At 40.2% G+C, this 26254-nt stretch overlaps 1 protein-coding gene across 1 annotated transcript in view; it reads right to left on the reverse strand.

The window, feature by feature from the left end:
- Positions 1-5531: 5531 nt before the first annotated feature.
- HMGA2 (high mobility group AT-hook 2) overlaps positions 5532-26254 on the reverse strand; it is a 144689-nt gene continuing 123966 nt past the window's right edge. The window contains exons 4-5 of the mRNA XM_068972136.1: positions 18801-18833; positions 5532-5643 (exon numbers count right to left, since the gene is read on the reverse strand). Of these exons, the coding sequence (XP_068828237.1) occupies positions 5596-5643; positions 18801-18833 (81 nt within the window). The 3' untranslated portion in view covers positions 5532-5595. The remainder of the gene's footprint in view (positions 5644-18800; positions 18834-26254) is intronic.

Genomic DNA, 26254 nt, shown 5'->3' on the forward strand with positions numbered 1-26254 from the left:
GAGAGTAATTGCTCAAGGATGACCTTGCCTAACTTTAAGAATTACTCCTGTTCAAGAAAAAATTTAATCTTACATAAATAAAACTTGATACGGAGCACATTCATGCTGCCCTGGTCTCCTCTCTTGGGCTTCCCTTTTCTGAAGCTTCATCCACTAACCTGTAGTCTCAGCTTGCATCTCACCCCACTGACCAGACTGTTACTTTTTCTGTAGTGCTGTTTTTATTGCTTCCCAGGCAGCTCAGACAGTAAAGAATCTGTCTGCAGTGTAGGAGACCCAGGTTTGATCTCTGAGTCAGTTAGATCCCCTGGAGAAGGGAACAGCAACCCACTCCAGTATCCTTGCCTGGAGAATTTCATGGGCAGGGGAGCCTCGTGAGCTGCAGTCCATGGGGTCCAAAAGTGTCAGACACGACTGAGCGACTATATTTTTCTTAAAAAAAGAAAACCTAAACCACTTACCATCCCCGAATTCACCAGAGCGGATCACACCCAGACCTGTTAGAACATTCCCCTCCCCACTGTTTATGAAATGCTACCCCAGCTGAGACTCACTGTCCCTGAAGGCCCGGGATCCGTCTCTAATGGTGGCGCTATAGCCCTTTTGTGGGAGGACCTACGATTTGTCCCTAACATTGGCAGCAAGTTCAAGATGCCTCCAGCCACTTTCAGGGTAACTTGGTAAGGTTCTATTTACATAGCTCTCCGAGTCTAGCTCCCTCATGAGAAGTTTTGACTCTTTGTAGGCAGGAATGGGGCTTCCCAGTGGCTCAGTGGTAGAGTCTGCCTGCCAGTGCAGGAAACACAGATTCGACTCCTGGGTTTGGAAGATCTCCTGGAGAAGGAAATGGCCACCCACTCCAGTATTCTTGCCTGAAGAATCCCATAGTCAGAGGAGCCTGGCAGGCTACAACCCATAGGGTCGCAGAGAGTCGGACACGCTTGAGTGACAAACACTTTCACCTACTAGAGGCTCCTCTGATGTTTGAATACGTTGATTTTTTTGGATACCCTCCTTGAACTTAAACTTAAGAGCTTTCTTAATAACTTTCACAAGTGTACAACTTATTTTGTGAATGCAATACTTTAAACTTTTTTAACAAGAAACCCAAATAAGAGATCATTAATGAGCATCATCTCTAAAATATGGGAAATTTTTTAATCTCATTTTTCTACTTATCCTATTCTGGACATAATATGTCCTTTTTTAGTCTTCCTTTTTAAAGTCAAAGATTCTCTCTTGGCTTATTTTTGCTTTCAAGAATTAATTTTTTCTTATCTGCTTTTCTATATTAATAAAAATGAAGAGACTAAATATGGGTTCTATTAAATACATTTGTCCTATTATTAGGTTTAACTAATGATCCACTCCAGCAGGAAACAGCTTTCCCTCCTCTAGATTCTTGCAACTTGTTGCCTAAACAATTTATTTAGCTCTTTTTGCATGCTGCCTGTCATTTCTGCACCTGCATAATTTTTTTTTCCAAGGAGATAATATTTTGAAAGACCTCTTGGTCTTGGATTTAAGCACAAAATAGGCACTCACAAAATATAGGCTGTGAGAATAAACAAATGAAGGAATGAAGTAGTAAGTTTGACAATAAATTTCCTGATAGGTTTCTTAAAATGAGCAAGCGCTTCCTAAAAAGCTAAGCAAAGAGGGCTGTAGTGACAATGGTGGCAGCACAACCTAGAGGACTTAGCTTTTAAAAAATGCTGGATTTACTTCCAAAAGGCAACAGAGGTGTAAAGATGAACTTGGTGGAATAATTCTGACTCTGCTTATGGGTGCTACAGAATAAAAAGATTCCTGTTCGGCAGACACTCTGTGACTTTCATTTCTTATTCTTTTCACCAAACTGTTGGCCCGCTCCAGACATCAATTCAAAGATAACTGACAGGTCAGTTACAAACTTTGCAGAAGCAAGCCTTCAGTGAAAACTCTGTTTTAAACTATGATTATTCTTCCTTTACATTTCTTTGAAGATTGTCTTGGTGGAGTTAAACGTCAGATTATGAAATGTAGATTTAGGACAGCTGATTCAAGGAGTTTGACATAGCCTTCCCTCAGAATCCTGGGGGCACGGGTTTGATCCCTGTGGTGTGCTTAGTGGCTCAGTTGTGTCTGACTCTTTGCAACCCCATGGACCGTAGCCCGCCAGGCTCCTCTGTCCATGGGGATTCTCCAGGCCAGAATACTGGAGTGGGTTGCCATGCCCTCCTCCAGGGGATTTTCCCAACCCAGGGACTGAATCCAGGTCTCTTGCATTGCAGGTGGATTCTGTACCATCTGAGCCACCAGGAAAGCCCATGAACACTGGAGTGGGTAGCCTATCCCTTCTCCAGGGGATCTTCCCAACCCAGGAATTGAAACTGGGTCTCTTGCATTGCAGAATTCTTTAGCAGCTGAGTTACCAAGAAAGCCCCAATACCAAAATCCAAGAATGCTCAAGTTCCTTATATGAAATCACTTTATGCAGTCGGCTCTAGGGAATCTGTGGTTGGTTGAATCCGTGGATTGGGAACCCTCAGAGAGCTGTGCTTGAAAACTTTACATTGGTGTGTGTGAGGCGTGGGTGCACGGTGTGTAGGAGGTGCAACAAAATGACTTGTGAATGTCTCTCTCCTTCACCTGTTTTGACCAAACTTTATTACTCATTTAATGGAGTCATGACAAAGAGGAGGAATCAAAACACAGGGGGATCACAGAGGCTGTTATGTTTATTGTGCAGAACAGACAGTGATAATCCACTAGAGAAATATTTTCAACAAGCAAGCGATTCAAAGTACAATCATAGACAGCAACTCTACATGAAGAACAAAGTTAGAAGACACTCAAAGAAACAGGGAGAAAGTCAACTGCAGTTCAACGTCTTGATACTTTTCTCCTGGAAACATACCTAACTTCAGAAATGGTAGAAAAGTTAAATGTCCAGTCTTACTTAGCCCGAGACCAACAACAGCAAAGAACAGTCCTATAAAATTTATCTCCCACAAAAATAAACTATATATATAAAAATTTTATGATGTTCTTACTGTTCCATTGGCCACAAGCTTTTTTTCAGTATGAAAAATGAGGTATACTGGGGCTTAAGAGGTAGTAGTGTGTTTTGATTGTACAACGTATAGGAAATAAGAGAGTAACTTCATCAGAGATGGAAATTGCTGGGTGTTCTGAGTTTGGCCAACATGAGCAACTGCTTCAGTTGCTGGCCAGTGAGGTTTCAAAAGACCCAACCCAAGATAAGGAGTGGGACTTCCATTTTTATGAGCCACTGTTTATTTGCTTATTAAATGCATAGTTAACAGTACTGGTGGGTTTTAATTCTCTCCATAGCTCCTTTGGTGATTCACAACAGTGAGCCCGTCTCAGAGAGGTACGTGGTCTTTGAAACGACCTCCCTGAAGCGGCTGGAAGAGAGATGGTTTTGAGTTTCATTTGGCATCAGTGCTAAAAGCCAGACTGACACAAGCCGTCATGAGAAGCTACCTCTTGGCCCAGTTGATAATACCATGTTAAAAAGTCAGCACACTCACTAGGAGAGAAAGGAATAAAAACTCTACATAAGAAGCGTTTAAAATAAATCTGGTTGAGACATATTACAAAAATCACATTTGTGTAAAATACATGAAAATATCTGTCAAGCATTTTTCATAGTCAACTAATCTTCAAAACATATTTTTGATTGCATCATGCAAAAGCTGAGCTTGTTGCATCTCACCTACAAAGCTTCAAGTTTCTTTGAAGGTTGGCTTTATTTTATTTGCAAAAAGTATGTAAAAACGTGTTCCTTTCTATCAAAAAAGCCTTTTACAAAAATAGTTTTGATGAGGGTTAGCTGCAGTCTGAAATATTTCAAACATTGACAAAAATGAAGGCTGCAAGTAACAAGTTCATTCCTTTTGAAGTCTGGAGGTAGGTCTTTGCAAGTCAATTAGTCCATTTCCTTAAACAATTCATGTGAGGTACAAACTTGGAAGGTAATATTTAAACATTACAGTCAAATTTTGTGTGATGTGTAGTGTGATGGAGGAAAGTTATCCTTAAGAACCTAGGAGCGACTTGGTTAAAAACAAAAATTCAAGTTAATGTAGAAAATCTAGCAGAGAAGCTGAAACAAGTATTTGTAAAATTTTAATTAAAAAAAAAATCCCATAGAAAAATACATAGCCATGCTGAAACACAGTAAGGAGACTGCTTCTTTAACTGTAAATAAGTGGACAAAAAAGAACTGTAGATGATTTGTATCACCTACCCATTGCGTTTTCTTTTCTTGCATTGCTTGTGTATAGCAGCATGTAATAAGTACTAAACTGTAAATTAATTGTAACATTCAGAGGTAGTATTGAGCAGTGGGTTTGTATTGCATCTCTGGCTAAAAGTGCAGTTTGAATGAAGAGGTGGTGAGCTGAGGTCAAGCACCTCATCCAATCATCCTATGTCAAAACGTATTACTTGACGTAACACATAAGCTTCATTTGAGGTAAGTGGTATTTAGGTCTTTCACGGAAACTGATAAACAATGAAGAGAGAGAAAGATAGGAGAGAGAGAGAGCCTGCTTTTTTTTTTTCGTCCTTTAAATTGTAGTATAAACTATGGCAAAAGAAATTTGGATTTCGCTCCTCCCACCTCGTAATCCAGGTTAAATTCCTCATTCATTATTCTGTTGTACCTTTTCATTAAATTACAAAGAGGATAATTTTACTTGTCTAGGTTCCTTAAAAATGCTTTGAGGCTGACAAGTGTGATTTATTGCTAAATGGCATTTGGCTCTGTAGGAAGTAGATTCTACCCGGATGAGGGTTCCTGAAAGTAAAAAAAACAAGGGCTGTGAGTAAATTTATTACTCCTGCAGATATGCAGCGGCATCCATAACTAAAGGAGTTGGCAATCAGAGTTTGCGTACTTCCCTTTTTGAAAAGTGAACATCACCTTTTCTGGTTTGTTAAGCTGGATGAAAGGATACATCAGCATTTCGTCTCATTTAGAAATAAAAGTAAAAATTAAAAAAAATCATCAAGTAAGTGTCTACAAGGTTATATGAAAAAGAGAGAAGTAGTAGCTAGTCCTATCTTTGGTGTTCTACACAGAAGCTTCACTACTGAGCGGGCTGGGTGGCATCTGAGGTGGCCAGTGTTTCCCACCACGCCTGGCCTGGAGGAATGCCCAGTGTCACGTAGGTGACACGTTTCTGGTTTGGATGCAGTGCAGTGATTGACTAAACCCGATTCAGAGGTTATTTTCTCATCCACCCACTCCTGCTTATCAGATCCACAAACTATTAGTAGGTTAAGGAAAAAGAAAACAGTAATTAAAAGTTGCATTGTTAAAACTGTGTCCCCTGTGTTTACAGCAGTTTTCACTAAACCTGGGACCGTGAAGGGATTACAAAGAAGGTGATTAATATAGTCCTTTTTAAGGTTACGTGACTTCTCCCACCCCCACCCCCGTCCCGCCCCCACCCCACCCCCCCACCCCTGACCCCAGATGAAAGTGGAAAGACCATGGCGACAGAGAGTAAGTGGTCACTGCAGTGTCTTCTCCCTTCAAAAGATTCAACTGCTGCTGAGGTAGAAATTGAATGCTGGCGCCCCCTAATCCTCTTCCGCAGACTCTTGTGAGGATGTCTCTTCAGTTTCCTCCTGGAACACACAAAGGGCACAGCCATTACACTGTGGGGCCTGCTCTGACAAATGGTTCAGAAGTGACCTGTTTCTACAGCACATTATGCTGGCTTCAAAAGAAGATGCGGATGACTGGCGAGCCCCTTGTTCCCAGGGCTTCTTAAACCATAATTGAGGAATCAAGGTGTTGTTTTTTCCCAGAGCCGTCATTAGCCACTGTTGACTTAAGGCTTGACATCATGGCGGCTGCTCAGCAGATTCAATTGTCTGCCATCCAGAGAATGTCAGGCCCGCGTGAGCTTACCCACCAATGACAGGGAAAAAAGACAAAGATAAATTTTTTCCCGATAGCTCACCAGTCATCAGTTTTAAAAACTAGCAAATCAAGTGAAGGGGATCCATTCCTGAGGCACAAAGGAAATGTGTCCTGCAGATATTGGTAATCATAGCTGATGCTCTTAGGGTGCTTACTTGACGCTTTTAGGGACTGGCTGGTATTATTCCCATTCTACAGGTGAGAAAAATCAAGGCACAAGAACTCATATACCCAAAGCTGCAGGGCCAGGACAGCCAGGCTTTGGGCAGAGTGAGATGGGTGTTGGCACTCCTGTGTGACCAAGATGCCACCGCCACAGTGAGGGAGGCAGCATGAAGGCAGAGCCTGAGAAACGGGTGCAAGAGCTGAGGACTCACTTCCTTTCCAAATGGATTTCCTCCTTGTATTTATTAAAGCACACTGTAAGACAATGGCCACAGTCTGCCATTAACAGCTCAATCTCAATACTAAATCCACACCAACCAAGCATTTAATGGTGGGCTAACCAAACAGAGAAAATCTAATATATATGTTTTTGCAGGGCCTTCTCTTCATAAATCTAATTCCCCCTTCTCTTTCCCTTTTTTGATTCCTTATGGCTCTGGAATTTGTTGGAGTTTCTGCAAGCCGGCTTGAGCTGTAAAGTTCTCTTTCCTTTTGCTTATTTAACAAATGTGCAGTACCTTTCAGGACATGGGTGGTAAAGCGGAGACAATAAACATTTCTGATAAAAGCGTCCTTAGTGACAGGATGATTTTTATCAAACGCTGTACACTGTCTCATAAGACGGCATGTGAAAAAGATCTGGGAGAAGAAGCAAACATTTACTCCTGCAGCAAACTTTAGGAATGGCCAGCTTCAAACAGCTTATAACAGTCTTCATACTTTAATAGATTTGATTTTCCACATGGCTTCATTTTGTCTGGGTGGCTAACTGACACAATTTATACCTCTCTTCCTTTCCCAGGTCACTACAGTACACCATTCAGTAACGCATGCCTTAAAGCTTGTCTGCATTATATGACCAAACTTCCATTCATTAGTGTTTGAAGCACTTCAGCTGTGAAGGAACTCCTAAATGCTACCATGTGTGACGCTTTTGCGTAAAAGCAGCAAAAGGGAGGGGGGAAGAAAAGCCCACATGAACGGGCACTCACAGGCTCACACGAATACACACGCACTCACTCACTGTATCCTGAGCTTTAATAGGCCACTGCTTATTGCAAACCCTTTGCAAAAGGTTTCAAACCTTCTCTTCCCCCTACCCAAGACTGAGGGAGCTGTAAATCCTGGGAATAAACACACATACAAATGAATGGATTATAGCTTAAAAAATATAACCACTGCAGCATCAAGTCATGAGATTTCACACTGGTTTTGTTTAGTCTGCTTTGGGTTATGTAGGAAACGTGGAACGTTTGCAGCTACCTCCCCTCTGCTCCCAACACCCAAACTGGGCTTCACATATTTAAGCAGCAGGTTTATACCTCTTGATAGGCAACAGGCCAGGATCCTGAGATTCTCCATGTATGGAGTCCTGGCCACAAAGGAGGATGGAAGGGGATCAAAGCCATGGACGGACGCAAGAGAGTTGAGCTAATGTTCAGCCGCCCTTTGACCTTGTCTTTACACTTAATATTTAAATTTCAGAAAGTCACTTAAGTTGTTCGGCAGATACACTCTTCAACCATCCCGAAAGGACTCCTTATTAGGACAGGAGGTATGGACTTAGGTGACTACCCTGAAACAGACTACGGCGTACAAGGTGGCAGATAGATTTGATTGCTTCTTCCCCTGGTTAACAAATTAACAGAAGGCTGTCAAGTTGGAAGGCCCCTGGGGCCCCAGATCAAGCTGAAACTATTCCATTCCTAACTGATCAATTTTTCTAGACTATCTGGAAAAAGGTCTTCCAAATCCAGAAGGAAACCGAATTTTCAGGCCATGAACTTACAAAGATCTTGCAGTAGATGGGATGTGATCAGCTTTTCAAAACATTCCCAGAAACTTTGCTTGATTTGAGCTCTTGTAGCTCCTGACATGGAAGGGGTTTATTTAAATCCCTTAGACACAATTTAGCCGAAAATGACGGTCCCTCATTCTCATATTGTTTCCTTTATTTAATGGTTCTTAATACAACATGGAGAGTTGTTTTATTTCCATGGACACTGAAATGCCTCTGCTAGGACTGGGTTTCTAACCAGGATGTCAGAGGGTGGGAGCCTCACTTGGTCAGCCTCGGGAGGTCATGTAGCTCTCACATGCTCAGGATGAAGGTTCTCACAAGTGTCTGGTTTGTGGAGAGTTTTCTCTTCTTGGCATAGCCCTGACTGGCCAACCTCTAAAGGATGACATGGCTGCCAAGGGGATCATGTTGGAGGTGCATGTGAGAGGCGGCAGCTCTCAGCTCTGCAAACGCCGGTTCTCACCCTTCCAGTAACTTGGCCTTTTGCTGTGACAGAAAGTATGCGTGTAATTAAGAGAAGAAAAATCTTCAAATTTTTTTTTTTTTGTTCCACAGTTCATTGACTCAACTGGGGCAGGTGATTCAACAGCAGATTGCAAAGTAAGGCTGGGAGAGAAGAGTTCTTGCTTTTCTTCTCAGGAACCATCTGTATGTCGTGGATGCATGATGATGGAGTCAGAAGACTTCCCCGGTGGCACTGTGGATAAGAATCTGCCTGCCAATACAGGGTACATGGGTTCAATCCCTGGTCTAGGGAGATTCCACATGCTTCGGAGCAAGTAAATCACAACTACTGAGCCCAAGCTCTAGAGTCACAACTCCTGAGCCTGTGTGCCGCAACTACTGAAGCCTGTGTGTCTTAGAGCCTGTGTTCTGCAACAAGAGAAGCCACCACAATGAGAAGCCCTCGTGCTGCAACTGGAGGAGCCCATGCTTGCCACAAGTAGGGAAAGCCTGAGCTAAGCAACGGACACCCAGTATAGCGCCCCTTCCCCCCAAAAAAGGATGGCGTCAGAAAATCCATGTTCAGCTGCTGACCAGACTTCACACAGGGCCCTTCTGAGGTGCAAAGAATGGACAGACAGGAACCAGTGATAAAAGGAAGATGCATCTGGTCCTGACATCCCCTAGGAATCTGATTTTCATAGCAGAGTAGATGGTAGGAAACCCCTGAGATTCAATCCTCCTAAGTAACTTAAAAGACTGCCATTTGCTGTAGGCAATAGATTGGAACTTGAGCTATTTACTTAAATTGCTTCATGTTTGCTGCATATGGCCAAAGGATCTTTGAGCTTGGGTAGCCCCCCAACGGCAGCTCTGAGGCAATACTGAGTCATTGAAAGACTGTCGCCAAGCACTCTCCACATCTCATTAGGGGCTAGTTGGCGAGGTGGGAAAGCCAGGCAGCCACAGTCTGGTCAAGGAGGCTTACTGTTGGAATGGCGCTTCAGGAATGTAGGATAAAAGGACTTTTCAAAGTGAAAGTGCACAGTGACATTTTTATGAGCACCAGCCACTAAGGCCTCTAAACACTGAACAGCTCCCAGCCATCCAGTCAGTTACCTTACAAAGACCACTGAGGCTGCACCGCACGGGGGTGAAACACGTGGATTTTTTTGGCAGAAAACTGAAGAGAGGGAAAAGAAAGTATGCAGAGTTGGAGAACTATATTTTTATTATGACTGCTGGAAAAATTGCACTCATTTTGCCTAAAGTTTTTCTTTTGTTCCCCCCAAACGGAATTTAATAAGTGTAACTCTTTCATTGCTTTCATTACGCTTGGGGGAAAAAACCCACTAAAACCTAGAAAGACAGTTTTCACCTCTCCCCGTTCTTTTGATTTTGTTCAGCATGATGCATTTAGCATATACCCTTGGATGCACTTTTGCTCACTGATTCAAAAGGAGGAAGAAGACATCCCAATATACATCCTGATCCCCTCATGCTGGATGGAATTTTTCAATGTCTTAGGTGTTTAACCATAGGTCTTACCACCACAGGCAAGGGTGAGGGTGTGCACTGGAGGAAGGTTTAAGGCAAGAGCTGAAGCTCTGGGTTTAATTTTCAGATGCAGACTAAACAGAAGATCTGCAGTGGAAAGGAGGCCAGCAAATTTTCAATGGAACCAAGAAATGGAAATACTCTCCCTGCAAATTATAGGGGTGCTGACACCATCATGCCCCTCTTTGTGTGCAGGAAGAAGGGCTAGTCACAGAAGTCCATGTTGCCTTTATGTCACCTTTAATAAATACTTATTTTTCCCACCTTGGTTGCAAAGAACTCTGTGACTCTCTTATTAGACGGTGCTGCAGGCTACAAATGCATCTGTAATTTAAGCTATCTTGCTAGTAAACCAAACAATACCTTGTCTTCTAGAAAGAGTAGTTATGGTTTAGTGACATTCTTTTTGTCATCTTAGTATGTTCAGTTCCTTAAGGACTTGGAATGACACACGCAAGAGTTTTTCTTGTTCATGAATATCTCAAGCCAGTCCTGCTAGAACAAAAATTATGGGTTCCCCTCCTCTGTAGCAGAGACCAGAAACCAAGTTTTCAAGTTCCATCTGCAGCTAAGTGACCCACGAGACCACAAATCAGACATTTTCTATTTCTTGGTCAGATATTTTAATTTAAAATGGATTGGGGCTGTTTAACTTCATGGAAAGTGATTATTTCCTTCAACTAGGAAAATTTTATATCACATTTTAAAAAAAACGTGTTCAATGGAACCTATATAAACCCTATGATCTGGCAAGTGCAAGGCATTCTGGTGGAAATGTTTTTCAAAAGGAGGCTTCAGAAGTTGGGATATTTATGGTACCTTATCTTTTTATTAATTTTAGTCTTATGTATGTAAAAATATACAAGTGTCTACCTTGCATGTGTTACCATCAACTTAATAAAAGTCAGTTTTAAGATCTTATTGTGTGTTCAGGTGCTAGGTTGTGTCTGCCTCTTTTCAACCCTATGGACTGTAGCCCCCCAGGCTCCTCTGTCCGTGAGGTTTCTCAGGCAAGAATACTGGAGTGGGTTGTCATTTCCTTCTCTAGGGAATCTTCCCGACTCACGGATTGACCCGTCTCCGGCATTGCAGGCAGATTCTTTACCACTGAGCCACCGGGGGAGCCCTTTGAAGGTCTTACTGGAGGATGTTTACGGTAAAGAAGGTTGATCCTAGATATCAATAACCATGGGCATCAGCCCTAGCATTAACGTGTATATAACTTGTGCCTTTTTCGCACTGTGTTACACAATAATGATAATACCCATCAGCAGGGTGTGAGAAAAAAATGTGACAACAAAATGGGAAAATTTTGAAAAAAAGAGTAAAAATTCTGTAAGACTACAGTGTGGAGCTATGATGATTAATTATAGCTACTCATTTTGTGTTTATTTCTTTATCTGTGGTTCAATGATAGATAGCTGTGAAAGAAAGGGAAAAAAACCTGTTACTAAAGAATGCCTCCCAAAAAAACCAAAATATGACATCTTAGATTTGTAATACACTCCTGTTTGTCTTGTGCATGCCTCTGATCAGAGTTTCATCCCTGAAAATACTGTAAAGAGAGGTAACATTCATCTCTGGGATACTACGAACTCTTTTCTGGGATGGAAGACTATTTAAAAATATCTTCAGAAGGGAATCACATTTTTCAGATAGACAGTTCATTTTATATATAAACTAAATGCAAATTTTTGGGGCTTCCCTTGTGGTTCAGCTGGTAAAAATCCGCCTGCAATGGAGGAGACCCCGGTTTGAGTCCTGGGTCGGGAAGATCCCCTGGAGAAGGGAAAGGCTACCCACTCCAGTATTCTGGCCTAGAGAATTCCATGGACTGTATAGTCCATGGAATTGCAAGAGTCGGACACGACTGAGCGACTTGCACACTCATTAACTGCAGATTTCACGATCCTATAAGTCATGATTTCTGAGGATCACAAGCTTCATCAGTTTTCCATGCATGCCTCCCAAGTTGCTTCAGTTGTGCCCGGCTCTTTGCGCCCCTATGGACTGTAGCCCTCCAGGCTCCTGTGTCCGGCAGTTTCTAATTCTTATTGAAGAAATGTCATGTTTAAAAAATAGTTAAAGATGAAGCAGAAAGATTTTTATATGAAGGAACCACTCAGGAAAAGGAAGTTCATTTCAACATTTCCAAAACTATTGAGGAATGTTCTTCTTTTTACAAATGGATAGATTAAAGGTTGCTTAATGGTTTTATTCTGGATGTGTTTATTGATGGCTCAGATTATTAGCAGAAACATTTTCTCTCTGTTTTCTATGTATATAAAATTGTTCATAATTTGTATTTGTTGCCAGGAAATAGAACATTTCTGAGTTTTAATCATTATTGCACCAAACATTGTTTATTATCCTGAGACAAAGACTTTTGAAGATGATTATGAAAATATCAATAATAACAGTAAGTTAAATAATTCTTCAATAGAAACATTTCCGTGTCCAGCAAACATTCCCTCAAAGTTAAAAAAGTTTCTTGGACAAACCAACATATTTCTATTCAAACATTAAGGATTTCCTTAGAAAGACAGTGTTTTAAAGCCAGTTACTATTTATTCATATTAATTTGGGTTTGGATAATAAGAAGAAATCTTACATATTGAATAAATAATAGCTTTTTATACAACTCACATCAAAATGCATAGGAAAAGCACTCTGCAATATGCAAAGGAAAGCAGACAGACATGGCCATTTTATTTTTAGCCTAATCCACAGGCTTTACCACATAGTTAGAGGCAATCATATTAAAAAAGAAAAAAAAAAAAACCTCTTATAGGAAATCTGTCAAGTTCAGAAACACTATATTTTGCCTTTTGGAGTTTTATGTCGTGCCCCAAACTGAGTAATGTTCTTTCACTTCCGTTAGACGTTTATGTCATCTCTGTAAGACATCCCATGCCAAGAAACAGCTGACTTCATCTCGCCAATATTCCTTTATTAAAACTAAGCTAATGACTTCATATGTTTACAGTTGATGATCATTTTGATACGCTTCCTCTGCCCTACCCATGTGCTGTATCTCCTTGAGCTACTTTATTATAAGAGTTAAATGATGCCTTCTACTTGGATCTTTTCTTTTTCCTTGACCTTTGCAATGTCAGAGGTCAGAGGTTAAATCAAAAATGTATTTCCTATACACAAAACAGTCCCACTCAAGGTGGGCTTTGATATTATTCTTTATGTTTTGCCAGTTGGTACCAAACATTTACTACTGGCCCACAAACTGTTTTACCAGCTTGAAAGAGCATAAGTTGGAAAACAAATAAATCAGTACTCTTTATGACTTAAGCAGCATAAATCACTATTCTCCCTGAGTGAGTAGAGAGTGACTCTTTTTTGCAAGTCTGATTTATGATGAACTATTTACTGCACTGGCCAAGATACCACGTAAAAGATGAGTGTTAGAGAACTCTCCCTTTTTCCTCCTTCCTCCTTTGTATGTCTAGACTAAAAGCCCCCAGTAAAAATGCCTTCTTTGAGAACAAGATGCTGACTGCAATTCATCAACCTGCTTGTCCCAAAGTGAAATCTCTCATTTTGCTCCAAACAATGTTTAGGTTGTCTGAAATATAAACATCCTTAAAACTGCCCTTGAAGTCTCTGTAAAAGCATTCAACTTCTTTTTTTTTTTTTTAAGGGGGGGAAAATCCCATGATAACCAAGGCTTAGATTTCTTTGCCCCAACACACACCACCCACAAATGATGTTACTCGCAGGTAAAAGCTCTATTTCGAAACAGAAAGCTTTGTTTCCAGTCTCTTAGAAACCGAAAACTTTCCAGTTCTCTCACTGGAAAGCTGAAAAGGAGCAGGTTTCTACCTGTCTTAATTGCTAGAGGTGTAGCTTGCCAGGGCACTACAACAATGAGGAAACTGGGTTGAAAGGAAGGAGAACTTGGATTGTTTAAAGCTGTTTATACCTTCTGAGTAGGGCTCACGTGAGAAAAAAAATATCTGAATTATATATAAGGACTCACTTCTAATTTCAGTTTAAAATCTTAAAAGGTGGAAATCAAGAAACAATAAGATAGCTAATAAATCAACAAAATCTTCTTAGAATTGTGAGATGGAGTGAGATTTTTTTTCTTATGAAAATTAACACTTGAGAAACAAAGCCCCCTCTAGCAATAATAATAATCCTGTATCTTATAAGGTTTCTTTTAGAAAAAGGACAACAGCAGCAACAAAACCTACCAATTTCCTACTCAAATTGAGAATGTAATCCATGTGGCTGAGAAATCAACTGCTTTTTTAGCAATCAATGGCTAAAAAACTAGGAAATTAGCTAACCTTACTTTTTTACTTTAAATGAAAATATAGAATTCTCTAGTAAGCTTAGTTTTCACTGGTTTTGAAACGTATAAATTTAATATTAAATATTAGAGATCTTCCCTTTTAGATTTTTAAGGTTATTAACTTTCCCATCAGGGTTACGTGACACACACTTGAGGTTTGCAGCTGATGGCACCTGGTGGACTTCCCAAGCACACCTCTGCAGAATGGTTTTCCTTAAATTTTTATTCCTCTCTTGATGTATGTACTTATATACACATATGCACATCTAAATTCTGAGATTTAGCCTAATTCTGAATTTGGCTCCTTAGAATGAATTATGACTTTCTTTAATCCATTTTTAAAAAGTTGCATCCCCAAAGTTGTGAGGAAATTTAAGAAGAAGCAACAGTTAGAATCAGACACGAACAATGGACTGGTTCAAAATTGGGAAGGAGTACAACAAGGCTGTATATTGTCAGCCTGTTTATTTAACTTGAAACAGAGTGCATCATGTGAAATGCTGGACTGGATGAATAACAAGCTGGAATCAAGATTGCCAGGAGAAATATCAACAACCTCAAATATGCAGATAATACTACTCTAATGGTAGAAAGCGAAGAGGAACTAAAGAGCCTCTTGATGACAGTGAAAGAGGAGAGTGAAAAAGCTTAAAACTCAACATGAAAAAAACTAAGATTATGGCATTTGGTCCCATCACTTTATGGCAAATAGGGAAAAAGCAGAAACAGTGACATTTGTTTCTTGGGCTCCAAACTCACTGCGGACGGTAACTACAGCCAGGAAATTAAAAGACATTTGCTCTTTGGAAGAAAAGCTATGACAAACCTAGTCCGCATATTAAAAAACAGAGACATCACTTTTCTGCCAAAGGTCCATCGAGTCAAAGTCATGGTTTTTCCACTAGTCACGCATGTATGTGAGAGCTGGACCATAAGGAAGGCTGAGCGCCGAAGAACTGACGCTTCTGAACTGTGGCTTAAGAAGACTCTTGAGAGTCCCTTAAACTGAAAGAAGATCAAACCAGTCAATCCTAAAAGAAATCAACCCTGAATATTCATTGGAAGGACTGATGCTGAAGCTTAAGCTCCAATACTTTGGCTATGTAATGTGAAGGGCTGACTCATGCTGGGAAAAAGTGAGGGCAGGAGGAGAAGGGGGTGACAGCAGATGAGATGGTTGGATGGCATCACCAACTCAATGGACCTGAGTTTGAACAAACTCCAGGAGATAGTGAATGACAGGGAAGCCTGCCGTGCTGCAGTCCATGGGGTCGCAAAAGACCTGGACATGACTTAGTGACTGAACAACGACAACAAGCATTTTGACGGCATTAGGATACTTTAGAAGAGAGTCTTTGTAACTCCATACACATGGAATTACACACAAGCCAAGTGCTTTAGTCCTAATGATAGTATGTGGAAATCACCATAAAATTTTCCCTTTGTTAAAAAATCCTTTATTTTAAAAAGATGCAGTGAAAACACTTGAGGTAAAAAAAGATAGTAGTTTTGAACTAATTAGACCTTGGATATTTTTGAGAACACAAATCCCTAGAAATGAAAAGCCAAGCATCCAAAAATAAGTCAGAATGTAATACTATTCCCTGGAATTTATACAACTCTTAAAATGTCCTTTGGAGCACGTGAAGATGCACCGTTATTTTCCCAGTTCATGGATATATAGGGAATAGAGAGATTAATTCATCCATTGGCAGGGCCAGAAAAACCTAGGCCGCCTTATACACTGCTGAGTTCTTTTCTTGGATGTAAAATATTTAATTGTGTTAAAATTTTTGCCACCTCAAAACAGGATCTGAATGTAACCCCTTGAAGTAGTGTTGATAGAAAGGATACGAGCCTGAATTAATCCAGACTGCCACATGGAAAAGCCATCCAGGAAGGTATTTTGACAGAAACAGATGGAAAAGAAAGAGATTCTTTCAAATGTGGTGTGAAATTTACATTATCCTCCACAAACTTCCGTGTAGTCCCCATGTTTATATAATTCATCACTGTGTCCTTAAGACAATATAGATTAGGAAGCCCAATGAGCTCATGTTCTTTTATTCTGAGTCTAAACTCTCTTTTCAAGGGCAAATCTGGAGCATGGTCTGCAAGACAGCAAGATTGATCAGTGAGGACTAACCCCATCCATTTGTGATTTCTTTGATATTTCTGATTCTCTTGGGACAAAAATGTCTGATGTCACTTACATTATGTCTTGGTGTATTATTGCCCAATTTGTAATCAGTTTTAGCCATGCGGATAACCTCCACCAGTGATTTACCTGTCTCTGCCTCTTTACTTTTGAATATGCCATTCATCTCATCTAAAACATCTTCTATTCCTAAAGAATAATCTATGTCTTCATTTTCCCTTCTGCAACTAAACAATAACAAGATCAAAACTCTTTCTGAGGATCATCCCCTTAGGCAACACAGGGAATCCCACTCATTCATCTATATCACGCTGTGCCTCATAGACTCTCATTGTGCCTTCATTTGCTCAACAAATGTTCAAATGTCTTCTCAAGTGTGTTCACTGAGTATCTTCATCCATGGCTCTCCATTACTTACTTGAGGAGTTCATAAAATACTAATGCGTGGGTTTCCAGACTAAATAATCAGTATCACTGAAGGGTGAGGCCAGTGGTATGCAGGTAAAAGTTCAACAACTTGCTCTCCAGTAAAATAAAGTCCTGACTTGTAGTATATATCAATTTCCATGGTGTAACTACTCCCACCAAAATGGATTTCAAGTCACCTACTTGACATCACTAAACACAGAATCTGGAAGAGACACAATTGCCTCACAAGGGCTGGCTCCAGCATACACCACTGGGTAGGGTTCAGGATGTACACACATTTACAGTTGTCTGTCCTTCAGTATCTGAGGTGGGCTGATTCCGGGATTTGCCTTAGATACTCAAGTCCTATAGTTGGTCCTCACTCCATATCCATGTTTTTGCATCCACCAATTAAACCAACTATGGATCCTGTGGTACTGTAGTAGTTAGTGAAAAAAAAAAATCCCCGTTTAAGTTGACCATCACAGTTCAAACCCATGTTGTTCAAGGGTCAACTACGTATATTAATATATACAACTGGATATACATAATTATATTAATAGTATCTGTAGGTGATTCCAATATGCAGCCAAGGCTAAGAACCTCTGAAGTAGATTACACATTTCTCATATGCAGTGACTGTGTTTTTGTTTGCCTTATCTTCCCTACAACCCCAAAAATAGACACTGAATCAAAGCTTTAACAGACCACCTTAGATTATTAACCTGTCATTCACAGCCCATGATGTAACAGTGAACACAGCAATATACTTTGACCCCAATGCACAGAATTATAAATTAATTTTCTCTTGATTTCCCTACTAATGAAGGATGAGAGGGTAATATATTTGGGATCTCCTACTTTAAAATGTCAAGCTTTTGTTTATATTTTGCTCTGTTTAATATTGCTTAGAAACATTGTGTGCTTATTTTTAGTGTCCCCTACCACTCTTGGCTTTTAGGAAAGGGAACAGCTGTGATTACGATTTTTTTTTCATGGAAACTCTGTTTTTATTTTAAAGCACGTGTGTAATTATTCAGATACTTTTTTCCTGTATGCTTATATTGGTTTAGAAGCTTCAATTCTCTTTCAAGCTGCATTTGCAAAGAACAGCAGATATAGGAGATTGCCTTTCCCATGCAAACCAACACTGTCCCAAGAGAACAGGGTGAGAGGTACAGTTTTAGAGAACTCTAGGGAAAAGATCCTACAGATAAATTATATGAAAGATCAACAGAGAACGTGGTAACCTGTGATACTGCTTAATAACTTACTTCGGTAGGTTCTGTATGATACACCTAAGTCTCCTGTGCATCTCTTTCAACCCCAAAAGGGAAAACAGCAAGACATTTTTATATTTTAATTTATTATTCAAGACATACTTTCTCAATAAACATGATTCTTATGCTTCCAAGTACAGATTATAATTGGGACAAGGAACTCCAGGCATATGGAACAAGAGAAGTAAAGACAGTTCCTAATTTTGATGCTGCCAAAGACTTCAGAGACTCACTCTGCTAAGATCAGAGAGTTCATCAATAGCAAAATTATATAAAAATTTCTCAATTTCCAGGCCTTCTTTGGGGGAAATAAGTCAATGAACAGATATGTTTCTAGTCATGGATCATGATATACTTTGCAGCTAGTAAGTCCTGTATGGAGTCAATGGGATGTGGATTGTTAGATGGAAAGGGCAAAATCTGATGTTTAAGTATGGGCGAAACACCTCAGAAGATTAAGTATTTGTTTTATATAAGGCACTAAAAGGGTTTACTTTTAGAAGTATTTTTATTTGCTTTGTATACTTTAGGTCTTGATGTCTTTCAGAATTTTTGAAAACCTCAGACTATATATTCTTGACTCTGTCTGAAGGATACAACCAGTTTTCAAGAACACTACAATGCTGACATAATCAAAACTAGAGAAAGACTAAATAAAGGTTATTTGGGGTCATTTTTTTTTGTCTTACTTTTTACATTAATTGGGAGAAAAAAATCACAATATGACTCTCTCTTACCTGAGCAGGCTTCTTCTGAACAACTTGTTGTGGCTAAGAAAGAAAAAAAAAAGAATTGTTATAATTTAAAAGGAAACACACACAATGAGAATAATTAAGTCTACCTGTTTTAAATATTGACACTTATTTGCGAAGATGAAAGTTTCTTCAAAGTTCAAATGGTTTCTTTCAGGTTAAAGGATGTTTAAAACAATTCCCAACTAAGGTCTGTAATACATAGCAGGTACATCAAAATAAACTTGCTATTCTATTCACTTTGTTTTAACTAGCATATCACAAAACTTAGGAAGTGAAAGGGCTTAATTTGTTACAATTTTGTTTTAAAAAACTCAGCTTTCTTGCGATATAATTTATATACCATAAAAGTCACCCATATGAAGTGTATACATCTAAGCTTTTTAGTATAGTCTGAAGGTAGTACAAGTATCACCACTATCCAATTTTAGAAGATTTCAGCTCTTGGGAAAGAGACCTATCCATTATCACCCACTCCCGTTCCCTCTTCCCTCTCTAGCCAGCCTCCAGTCCCCAGCCAATTACTAATCTGTCCCTACACGTGTGTTGTGTGTTCAGTCATGTCTGACTCTTGCTGCAACCCTATAGACTGTAGCTCACCAGGCTCTTCTGTCCATGGGATTTCCCAGGCAAGAATACAGGAGTAGGTTGCCATTTCCTTTTCCAGGGCATCTTCCTGACCCAGGGAAGGAACCTGCATCTCTGCAGTGGCAGGCGGATTCTTTATCATTAGTGCCACCTGTAACTTTGCCTATTCTGGACATGTCACGTAAATATACAGTCTTTTGTATCTTTTGTAATCATATAATATATGGTCTTCTTTCACTTAAAATGTTTTCTAGGATTATTCACGCTATAGCATGTGTCAGTAATGCATTCCTTTTTAATAATTTTATTTATTTACCTATCTTTTGGTGGTGTAGCATGTGGGATCTCAGTTCCCTGCGCCCCCTGCACTAGAATCATGGGAGTCTTAACCACTGGTCCACCAGGGAAGCCCCAGTAATTCATTGCTTTTTATTGACAAATAATATTCCCTTGTATGGATATATTTTGTTTACATATCCATCAGTTCATGGACATCTGGGTTGTTTCCAACTTTTGGCTAACATGAATGATGCTACTATGAACATTCATGTATGAGTTTTCGTGTGTACAAGTTTTTATTTCGCTTAGGTATACAGCTAGGAGTGGCATTTCTGGGTGATAGAGGTTAACTGTTAACCTTTTTTTTTTTTTTAACTGTTAAACTTTTTAAAGAGCTGTCAGATAGTTTTCTAAAGCAGCCTCATCATTTTATAGTCTCACCAGCAATGTAGGAGGATTCCAATTGCTCCAAATACATGCCCACACTTGCTACTGTCTTTTTACATCCTGCTGGTGTGAAGGTGAATGTCATTGTGGTTCTGATTTGAATATTCCTAAATATCAATCACCTCAGATATGCAGATGACACCACCCTTATGGCAGAAAGTGAAGGGGAACTAAAAAGCCTCTTCATGAAGGTGAAAGAGGAGAGTGAAAAAGTTGGCTTAAAGCTCAACATTCAGAAAATGAAGATCATGGCATCTGGTCCCATCACTTCATGGGAAATAGATGGGGAAACAGTAGAAACACTGTCAGACTTTATTTTTGGGGGCTCCAAAAGCACTGTAGATGGTGACTGCAGCCATGAAATTAAAAGACGCTTACTCCTTGGAAGAAAAGTTATGACCAACCTAGATAGCATATTCAAAAGCAGAGACATTACTTTGCCGACTAAGGTCCATCTAATCAAAGCTATGGTTTTTCCAGTGGTTGTGTATGGATGTGAGAGCTGGACTGTGAAGGAGGCTGAGCGCCGAAGAATTGATGCTTTTGAACTGTGGTGTTGGCGAAGACTCTTGAGAGTCCCTTGGACTGCAAGGGGATCCAACCAGTCCATTCTGAAAGAGATCAGTCCTGGGTGTTCATTGGAAGGAATGATGCTGAAGCTGAAACTCCAGTACTCTGGCCACCTCATGTGAAGAGTTGACTCACTGGAAAAGACCCTGATGCTGGGAGGGATTGGGGGCAGGAAGAGAAGGGGACGACAGAGGATGAGATGGCTGGATGGCATCACTGACTCGATGGACGTGAGTCTGTGTGAACTCCGGGAGTTGGTGATGGACAGGCAGGCCTGGTGTGCTGCGATTCATGGGGCGCAAAGAGTCGGACACGACTGAGCGACTGAACTGAACTGAACTGAATGGCTGATAATGTTGACCATCTTTTCATGTACCTTTTGGCCATTTGTATATCTTCTTTAGAGAAATGTCTATTTGAATCTTTAAAAATGTATTTGTCTATTCATTATTGAGTTATAAGAGTTCTTTATATGTTCTGGATAAAAGTTTCTTATCAGAATCTGATGTGCAATTTTCCCCCCATTTTTCCATTTTTTTCCAATTTTTTTTTCTCATTTTTTTCCCAATTTTTTCAACCCACAGAATTCATTCGCTTTCTTGACGGTAACATTTGCAGAATATTTTGTCATATCTGTATCTGCATATCTCTATCGTCTCTATTTAATTCTGGATGTAATGCAAAGTCCCCCCTTTGGAGCAAACTGTTTTCTGTCCAGCCTAAGTTAGCTGTCCAATATTTAGCATATTAGAAAAACATTTAAGTTATTCTTTGTTGCTATAAAAGGTGGATCTGAAGCCCATTTTTCTTGGGGGGTGCACCTTGGGGCATGCAGGATCTTAGTTCTCTGATCAGGGATTGAACCTGTGCCCCCTGCATTGAGAACACGAAATCTTAACCACTGGAGCACCAGGGAAGTCCCATGAAGCCGCAAATTTTTAATGAATTACTTCCAGTACTCACTCTCCTGTTTGAATATAAGCCTTATTTATTCATCTAGGCTTCCTAGGTGGTGCTAGTGGTAAAGAACCCGCCTGCCACTGTAGAAGACATAAGCGATGTGGGTTCCACCCCTGGGTCAGGAAGATCCCCTGGAGGTGGTCATGGCAACCCACTCCAGTATTCCTGCTTGGAGAATCCCATGGACAGAGGAGCCTGGTGGGCTTCAGTCCACAGGGTCTCAAAGAGTAGGACACGACTGAAGTGACTTAGCATACACACACACACATCACTGAGATTTGCAAATACAACTGAACCACCACCCTGATGGGCAATGACACGCTTTTGTGGTACAAATGAAAGAAAGAAACTTGCTACAGTTCTCCCAGAAAACAGAAGTTAAGGTAAATTCACTCTTATCGTGAAAGGGTAGAACTTCTATTCATTTTCCTTCCTTTCAGTGATGGTGTGATGTCTTACTGCTGCTGTAGTAGACATGTTTTATTAAAAAAAAAATCAGAACTTTTATTTTTGTCGATGAACACGCTAAAAACAAAAGAAAGGCAAAATACTTTTGTTTACTGAAAAAAAAAAACCCAAAAAACAAAACCCAAAAGTTCTTCCCTCTGACTTTAAATCGCAGTAGAGATGACATCATAAAGGCCCAGGCTCTGAGATGATGTTTTCTCCAGGTGGAATCCAACTGAGAATGATTAGGACTTCTTTGCCTCTTAGGATTCAAGAATACTCTCTGAGCGCTCAGAGAGTATTCATTTCAAAGAGTCATTTGTAAGAACAGACCACTTTTCTTCCTCCCCCTTTTTTTCCCCTGCCGATTACACCTGTACACATGTTTACTCCCAAATCGTTTCAAATCCCCACACATTCTTGCAGGCTGACTGGTTCCTCCTGCTCAGAAGTCCCCCTCCCTTTTTGGCTGAGGAGCCCGCATTCATGTGACTCCTGCACACTGTGGGGCTCAATGAAATCCTCTGAAAGGGCTGCCAGCTCGCCCAATTTTCCATGAATTAGGTCCTGACACTTCAATGAGGGGAAAGACAATGTCTGAAACCCTGCCAGCCCTGGCTCCCGGCCTAGTCCGTGTCACAGAACTTCTTCCAGCTGCCCTTCCACACAGCACTTCATACTTTTCAGACCACCAAACAAACAGACCCTTGAGGACTTTCAATGGTGGTTGGGGCTATGGCTGCCGGGATGTCTGCCCAGCCTCTGGCACCCAATGGCTCCAGACTGCGCCGACGACGTTTTCCGTTGTTGTTATTTTGTTTTGTTTTTTATTTTTATGAATGGCTTTGGTAGAAAATGCAGACGGAAGCACAATACTACGGCCATTCATAAAAAGTGAGAGGAAACAAACTGCTGTCTGGAAATCTTCGGAGACACCAAACAAACTGCAAATCTTTTATCTTCCTTGGGGTACCAACTAGCTTAAATACCTAGAAACCAGTTGCCCCTTAGGATTCTTGTCATTGAAACCACGGTCGACCACTATATTTTAATAAAAACTGACTAATATCAACTGCACACATGGGCCTGGAGTGTGGTTGGCAGTATATTTCCCTGCACCCTAATAAGGGAGCAATATTTTGCACGTGCATTTCCTGTATAGAAGCTAAAATCCTGTTTTAAACATCAGCATCATTGTGACTGGAAGGTCCCAGGACTTGTTATTTTCATTCGCTCAGAGGGAAACTAAGGCAGAGGGAATTTAATTAACTCCCCTGAGATCATCTTCTAAAGCTACCACAACCAGGGTTTCCTAATTCTCTGAATCCCCAACCTGTTCTCAACCTTTTCTTTAGAAAAATCAAATCTGATTAACCCTGGAGGAGAAGCTATTATTTCATGACTTCGGTTCCCACCTCCAGATTCACTCTGCTCTTTGGGATCTCTTGGGATTCCACACGCCACCACAGCCGGGAAGGCCCCTGGTTTTGTCAGCAGGGCCAGCTCTGACTCTCCTAGGCTACTGATGGAGAGTGAACCCCGGGGGAAGACTCAGTCCCACAAGGTCCAGCTGCTCCCCCTCCCTACTTGGAGATTCTTGCATCATTACCTACTGTGGAGGGTCTGAGGACATCTCTCTTATAGGCGTGTGCTATTGAACAGATAGCAAAGCCCTCTAAGTTGCTGATTTAGACAGTTCTGATGGTTCCACTTCTAGTTAAGTCTGTCCATGTGGGGAAGTTTACACAGTTTAGGCACTCTGCAGACCTGGCATGTCAACCGTGCCTTGCACTGAGATTCTGAGTTCCTTATAAGATGGTTACACCTTTCAAATAGCTTGTAATGAAACTCTCTCATTCCACAGTGGCATTTTAACATCTGAAATACAATTGGTGGAAGAGAGCTTCCTCCCAGAACAAAAGAATATCAACAACAAAGAACTTTGAAGAAATGCTTTGAATTAAGTTAATGTTAAATAAAACTGTGAAGACAATTAAAAAACCCATCGGCTGAATGAATTATAAAAAGATTAAGAAGGGCCCTCTGTAACCACGGGGACATCAATACGCTGTTTTCTGCAGATTAAACCTTTTATCTGACTAGGACAGCCAAATTGAATGTACAACCTTTAAGCAAATAAATACTGTTGTTAAAGTCTGTAAATAGTTTAGGAGACAGCACGCTAAACTAGATCATGCAAAGAATGTGAAAAAGGAAAGAACCTATTTTTGGATTTCTGAGATCATACAGCAAAGCAGTATTTCTTCAAATGAAAGGGGAAAAATGATTGAATTCTTAATGTCCATAGAGTATTTTGGCTTTTAAAATTTTGTAAAAAGACACTGGTATAGGAAATTTATTTCAGCATAATTAAGGGGCTCCCCGGTCCTCCTGTGAATCCAGCCTATGGTTCCAGGGAGTCTAGGTATTTTAAAGCTGATGCCTAGGCTGCTAAGCCACCCCTTCTAGTAGGTATTGAAAGAAAATCCTTCATAATAAAGAACCTGAACATTAGTAGTTCATTTCAATACTGACCTAAACATTAAATGAAAAGAAGCTTGGATTGGGCTTAACATTGTGATGTTTTAAAAAATGAGGTACAATGTTTAGTAAAGTAAGGATGATTATTATGCAAAGGGTTTAAGTTGATCTTTTGAAGAATACAGTCCTTTCCTGGATCTCCACGCAGATGGGTCTTTTGGTTTTATGTAAGTAGCAAACTTTTAATCTGATTATATTCTTTGTTTTATTGCCAGCTAGCAATAGATGGTTTTGCCCACTGGCTTTTAAAATCATAAGACCATTGTTCAGTTAAGAGGTACTTCTGTTCCCAATACATACTTTTTCTTTTTTTTTTCACGTTGACCCTTCTTTCATTCTCATAGCAATACAGGGCAAGACAGATCCATCCCCTAGCTGTTTACTAAAAAAGAATTTTAAAACCTTCATTTCTTTTGTGACACATGAAAGGCCCCTAAAATATTAACTCTCATTTCTCATTTCTAAATGAAAGTTACATTTTAGGGGACTTTCACATCTCACAAAATAACAGCTCACAGGATAAGCTCAGTTATTTAAAATTTTTAATTAAATATGGTATCCCGCTAAAAAAGATATTTGTTTTTAAACTTCCCAAAGAGTCCTTTATGGCTTAATTGAAACAGAGGCGCTTAGGATTATGTTTGTAACCACACAAGTGCAATCAGATTCATCTTCTGCCTGAGGTGAATTCTTATTGTTGTTTCGTCACTAAGAACTCCGATTCTTTTGAGACCCCAAGGCCTGTAACCTCCATCCCAACCCCACAGCCCCTGCCCAGCTCCTCTGTTCATGGGATTTCCCAGGCAAAAATACTGGAGTGAGTTGCCATTTCCTTCTCCAGGGGGTCTTCACGACCCAAGGATCAAACCCATGTCTTCTGCATTGGCAGGTATGTTCTTTACCAATGAGCTGCCAGGGAAGCCCATGGTGGCTTCTAGTTCAATTTAAAAATGAATGGTCAGGACTTCCCTGGCGGTCCAGTGGTTAAGACTCTTAAGACTCTGCACTTTCGATGTCCATCAGCAGATGAATGGATAAGGAAGCTTTGGTACATATACACGATGGAGTATTACTCAGCCGTTAAAAAGAATTCATTTGAATCAGTTCTGATGAGATGGATGAAACTGGAACCGATTATACAGAGTGAAGTAAGCCAGAAAGAAAAACACCAATACAGTATACTAACACATATATATGGAATTTAGAAAGATGGCAATGACGACCCTGTATGCAAGACAGGAAAAAAGACACAGCTGTGTATAACGGACTTTTGGACTCAGAGAGAGAGGGAGAGGGCGGGATGATTTGGGAGAATGGCATTCTATCATGTATACTATCATGTAAGAATTGAATCGCCAGTCTATGTCTGACGCAGGATACAGCATGATTGGGGCTGGTGCATGGGGATCACCCACAGAGATGTTATGGGGAGGGAGGTGGGAGGGGGTTTCATGTTTGGGAACACATGTAAGAATTAAAGATTTTAAAATTTAATAACAAAAAAAATAAAATAAAAAAAAAATAAAAATTAAAAAAAAAATATAAAAAAAAAAAAAAAAAAAAGACTCTGCACTTTCATTGTAGGGGGCATGGGCTCACTCTCTGGT

This window comes from Capricornis sumatraensis, chromosome 4 (genome assembly GCF_032405125.1).
Source record: "Capricornis sumatraensis isolate serow.1 chromosome 4, serow.2, whole genome shotgun sequence".
NCBI lineage: Eukaryota > Metazoa > Chordata > Mammalia > Artiodactyla > Bovidae > Capricornis > Capricornis sumatraensis.